The following is a 6,000-nucleotide window of genomic DNA, read 5'->3' on the forward strand; positions in this document are numbered from 1 at the left end:
GTGTTACCACTCAGCACTTCCAGCTCTGGTTTAGTTGTCAGTCTTCCCACAAAACTGTAAATTCCATGGGGCAGATACCAACTCAGGAGGCTTGCAAACAATGTGCCTTTGGAAAATGACTCACCTGCTCCTCAGATCTGATTAAATAAAGTAAAAGAGTCAATATATGTAAAGTGATGCAATACCAAAACCAAACCAAACCCACTGCCACTGAGTCGATTCCAACACATAGCCCAACTCATAGTGACCCTCTATAGAGTTCCAAAGACTATAAATATTTATGGGAGCAGCTGATGGATTTGAATTATTGGCCTTGCAGTTAGCTGACCAATGTTTATCCCACACCACCTTCTGGGAAGTGATTAGCATACATTAAATATTTAATATGTTGGCTTCTACCTATTATAAGGAGCTCTGGTGGCACTGTGGTTACGAGTTGGCTCTAACCACAAGGTCTGTAGTTCGAAACCACCAGCCACTCCTTGGGAGATATGATGGAGCTTTCTACTCCTGTAAAGAGTTACAGTCTCAGAAACTCACAGGGGCACCCCTGTCCTGTCCTATGGGGTTGCTATGAATTGGCAATGAGTTTTGTTTTTGAGTTCTTAATGGTTATTACTATTATATCCCTGATTCTTCATTCAATGTCTGGCATATTATACACCCTCAAAAATGTCTATTGGATGCTTGTCTGAATGGAAAGATGGGTAGAAAGTATACTTTACTCAAATATCCATATTCTTTTTATCCCTCAATATCATGCTATTTCAGTCATCATTAGCATCATTTAAAACTACCAATACTAGAATATACTGTTCATTCCCCCTTTCTAAAAGTTCTGTTCAAATATATGATTATTCTCTGGGAAAAGGAGTTAAATCAACTCGTCATTTGTGAATGCATTAGTCACCTTGTGAATTTTCTGTTACGTTTTTAATCACAGTTTGACAGTTACATATCCCTACCATTTCTGGATCATCAATTTCAGCCCTCTACTAGGAAACGCCAGCAAATTTAAATGGTAAACTCAGAAAAGACAAGTCAGCTACAAAAAGGGTGGGGGGGGCATCCACATTATTTATTATAAAGCCAAATAGAAATATTTTAGATGACAACTATCTCATCCATAATGATTATGTGTAATTAAGGATTGGCTACATTTTAGATGAAAAAAAAATGGTTAAGGTCCCAAGCCTTTTCCACTTGACCCTACGAAGCAGGGAAAACAAGTATAGATGTTTTTAGGGGGGAAAAAATTAACTTATCCTTTAAGTAGAAAACAGCTTTGAGGTAAACTGGGTTTTGTATTTTTAGACAGCATTTAATTTTTTTTAACTAATTAGAACAAAACACTCAGTAAAAATCAAATAATTGGCTTTTGTTTTTAGAGAGCTGTTACCAGCTGTGATAGTTAAGATATGATTTGCTTTCCCAGAGAGAAAAATTAAATCCAGTTTGTGAAAGATGGATTTCAGCACCTGTAGAATAAGATAATATTTTCAGAGCGGAAACCTAACAGATGAGAGACATCTGATCTACACAGATGACGTTTCTCTTGTCATAGTTTTGGCGTGAAATAATAGCATGCATTATCTTAATTTCGCCTTCCCTGAACGGCAGTACAAAATTGAAAAGCAAATCTTAAAGACACAGAAGCTGAATGTATCCGTTTGGCATCGCGATACGTTTAAACGCAATAGTTTCCTGGGGGAAGTGGAGCTTGATTTGGAAACATGGGACTGGGACAACAAACAGAATCAGCAGTTGAAGTGGTACCCTCTGAAACGGAAGGTAAGTTCTGAGTGTTTGTTCGTTTGGTTGGTTCGTTGTTTGGGGCCTTGTGTGTAAAAGCGCTATAAAATTGCATTTTAATTCAGAGCACTGTCACAGATTGGGGTCATTTTTAACTTCCTTATTGTATTCTATCAGTGAAGAAAGGCAAAAGGGATTATGGGGAGAAAATTGAAATCATTTACACAGATGTTTCAGAGTCTTCAGAAACATTATTTAAAGAGTTACATTCTTTAAAATTTGAGGTTTTTAGCATAGTAAATGGTCAGGTTTTGATAAATTCTGTGGTGGTTGGATACAATGTTTTAGATCTATCAATTAAGTCAAATTAGTTAATAATTAAGTTAGCTTAATTCTCCTATAGGCTTATTAGTTTTATGTCTGTTTTTACTAGGAAAGGTATAATGATTTATCTTTCTCTCCTTTTAATTGTTTTTCAATTTGTATTTGGAGGTTACCTAATTAAATATATAGAAATTTATAATTATTATACAAGAGGACATCAAAAAGTTAATTGAGAAATGGAACTGAAAGATAATGGGATTTTTCCATGAACTCTTTGAAGCACCTCTCATATTTAGGAAATTGATAAATGACCATTTATCACTTTAAAATATCCCTTTTATTTCATGTAATGCTTCATCCCTTAACATCTATTTTTTTTGTTACTATACCCGTATTAGCTTTTTGTTGTTGTTGTTAAAATTTTGATCTAAATATATTTGGATTTTAATTGACTTATCCTATATATATTTAATGTAGTTATTGACCTATTTGTATTTAAATCTATAATCTTAATATTTGACCAATTTTACTTATTATTTTCTTTCTTTTTTACTTAGTATTTAAATAAATCTCTTTTGGGATTAATCACGTTTTTATTTCATTCCCCCTCTATTAATATGTCAATTGCAGTTTCTTTTCTTTTTCTTAAATTAATTATCCTACCAGAAATTACAAAATCTTTCTTTCATCTGGATTAAGTTTCCTTTCGATTTCCTTAGTCCACTGACCAAAGATGGGAATGAATAGTTTAGTCCTCAGACATCCAAAAACCCACTCAGTGCAATGGATTTGATATGGACTCATGGTGACCCTATAGGACAAGGTAGAACTACCCTTGTGGGTTTGGGAGACTAACTCTTTAGGGGAGTAGAAACCCCCTTCTTTCTCCCAAGGGTGACCTGGTGGTTTTAAACTGCTGACCTTGCAGATCACAGCCCAGGTAGTAAGACTCTACTCTCAGGGCTCCTGTGCATAGTGCATTGGAAAGTGGATTACTGCTGATATAACCAAACACACTTACTGCCATTGAGTTGATGCTGACTCATCACAACCTATAGGTCAGGGCAGATCAACCCTGTGGGAAAGCCTCCTCCTTCTTCCTCAGGGTGACTGGTGGTTTCCAACTGCTCACCTAGTGGTTAACAGCCCAACACATAATCACTTGGCCACCAGGGTTCCTATTGCAGATATAAGGAGGTTAAAATTAAACATCTTGTCATTTATTTCCCCTTTTGAACTATTTTTAACTTGTTCTACTTCTTTAAAATTTTTCCATTCTTTTGGTTTTAGTTTTTTTCTGTACTTTATTTTGTTGTTGTTAGGACATTTTTGTATGATTTTCTTTATATGAAATTCAGGATAGAAATCTATAGAGACAGGAACGAGCTGAAGAGTTTCTTAGGGTTATGGCAAAGGAGGTTGGGGGGAATGGGAAGTTAATAATAATGGACACAAGAATGAAAAGGGCCTTCTGAAATCAATGGTGGTGATGAATGCACAGATTTTTAACATATTAAACAATTGAATTGTATGGTCTGTAAATTTTGTCAATAAAACTATTTAAAATAATTATTTAATTTTTAAAAATACAATGTGCTAGACATTATCTCCAAAAGATTTTGATTCAGTAAGGTCTAGGCCCAAGGATTTTCATTTCTTTCTTTCTTTTTTTGGAGTGTTTTTTATTGTTGTTAGTTGCTATTGAATCTGCTCCAACTCACAGTAACCCCGTGCGCACAGAATGAAACCTGGCCCAATCTTACACCAGCCGCAGGGCTGCTGCTAGGTCTGAGCCCAGGTTTGCAGCCACTTTGTTAATCTAATTCAACGACGGTGGCCCTCTTGTTTGCTAACACGCTACTGTATCAAGCATGCATCCTTCTCCAGTGATAGGTTGCTCATGAAAGCCTATTCAAAGTAAGCAAGATCAAGTCTTGCCATCCTAATGTCTAAAGAACATTCTGGCAGCACTTGCCTCAAGGCTGAGTTATTTGTTCTTCTTCTTCTTCTTTTAATCATTTTATTGGGGGCTCATACAGCTCTTATCACAATCCATACATCCATCCATTGTGTCAAGCACACATGTACATTTGTTGCCCTCATCATTCTCAAAACATTTTCTTTCTACTTGAGCCCTTGATATCAGCTCCTCATTTTTCCCCTCCCCCCCCCACCCTTCCTCCTTCACCAACCCTTGATAATTTATTTTTTTTTAAATTGTAAACCCCCTCTCTGGGGGGATGGACAGCAGAAAAGTGGGTGAAGGGAGACATCCATCAGTGTAAGAATTTACATTTCTAACAAGTTCCCAGGCCACACTTGGAAAACCACTTGTTTAGGACATTTTCAATCTTGGAAGAAGTACAACCGGAATGCCGCTGAACAGTGAGATTGGTAAGACTGCGCCACACATGCTGTGGACATGTTGTCAGGAGAGACCAGTCCCTGGAGAAGGACATCGTGCTCTGTAAAGTAGAGGGGCACAAAAAAGAGGAAGGCCCCCCACACGATGGGTCAACATGGTGGCTTCAACAATGGGCTCCAGCATAGAACCATTGTGAGGCGGCACAGAACGGGGCAGTGTTTGGTTCTGCTGGGCATTGGGTCTCTCTGAGTTGGAATCAACTCGATGGCACCTAACCACAGGCCTAGTCTCCCCAGGCCATGTGACCGGCTTTGCTCAGCTTCTCAATTTCTCTCTGCTGGGCTTTTGATACTCTCCATTTGTCACGACTTGAAATGGAAAGTAGAGAAGAATGTCAAGCTCCAAGCTCTTGTCCATTTGAGTTGTGTCTGTCTGGTTACAATTGTTACACCTTCAATTGGATTTTTAAATCTGTCTCTTCTTACTGTTTTCAATATGAAGTGCAGACTGGTCTGAACCAAGTTAGTTCATTTAAGATGAAGTGATAAATATTTTTTAAAATACAGAGTGTGACTTAGAATCTATATCATAAAGCCATTCCACTAAATAATTGGTTCCAAAATATTGCACCAGAATTACTTGAAGCTCTATTTTTAGCGCTTCCCAATGTCCGGTGACTGAATCCCTCTGAAGATGTTCGACTGCCTCACTCTTAGCCACTCCTCTTATACTTCTGATACATCACACTACTTTGGAGATAAAGCTCTGAAGGATGCAAATTTAAAAGTAAACGCATCTCTCTTATGCTGGGAAATACTAGATAATGCATTTCCAAATTACTGTTCAGTTTTTGTTATTCTTGTAGACTTCTACTCATTTGGTCAAAAAATAATCAGTTTAATGCAACTTTGAAAATGTAAGATTTGGCTTTTTCCCCCTGCATTCCTACACTATTCCCACTCCATCAAAGAGTGGAAATGCCAACCGTGCTTTATGTACTGGTCTGCCAATAGCTAACAAAATATATGTCTTTTTGTGAAAACGAAAGCATCTCAGGACATCTCTCTCATCTCCAAGAAAGTCATTCTGATTTCTCGCCCCGCTGCCCACCATCATCTTTGACATGTTCTCTAAGTACCTCGCAAAATTTCCCAAGATGCACAGCATTGCTTCAACAGATTTAGACAGCAGCAGACTGACTGTGATGGGAAGGGAGTTTTTCATCCAGAGCACAGCGATGGGATAAGAAAGCGAGTAAGTAGTGCGTGCCTCATACCTGCTAACCTCCCTTTATTTTTCAGACAGCCCCAGTTGCCCTTGAGGCAGAAGACAGAGGGGAAATGAAGCTAGCCCTGCAGTATATCCCAGAGCCAAGCCCTGGTATGTAAAGATTTTCTATCCAGAGCCATCCTCTTTCCTTCTCCCTCTCTTCTCCAAGGATTTCTTTGGGTTCTATTATAGAATGAGACACATAAAAGCCAGAAGTTGTGGGAACTGCCTTGTTTTTCTGGGTCTCAAAAATTTTCTACCTTTGAAAGAATACAATCTTTTTTTTTTTT

The 6,000-nt window shown here is 37.9% G+C and overlaps 1 protein-coding gene across 18 annotated transcripts in view; it reads left to right on the forward strand.

Annotated features, from left to right (window-relative positions):
• Positions 1–6,000, forward strand: part of SYTL2 (synaptotagmin like 2) — a 106,587-nt gene that overhangs the window by 91,265 nt on the left and 9,322 nt on the right. For all 18 annotated transcript variants that reach the window (XM_045293242.1, XM_004708870.3, XM_004708874.4 and 15 more), the window contains 2 exons: positions 1,621–1,791; positions 5,743–5,821. In XM_045293242.1, the coding sequence (XP_045149177.1) occupies positions 1,621–1,791; positions 5,743–5,821 (250 nt within the window). The remainder of the gene's footprint in view (positions 1–1,620; positions 1,792–5,742; positions 5,822–6,000) is intronic.

The sequence above is a fragment of the Echinops telfairi genome, unplaced genomic scaffold (assembly GCF_000313985.2).
Source record: "Echinops telfairi isolate 266 unplaced genomic scaffold, ASM31398v2 ScPeMD7_1713;HRSCAF=2227, whole genome shotgun sequence".
NCBI classification, from domain to species: domain Eukaryota; kingdom Metazoa; phylum Chordata; class Mammalia; order Afrosoricida; family Tenrecidae; genus Echinops; species Echinops telfairi.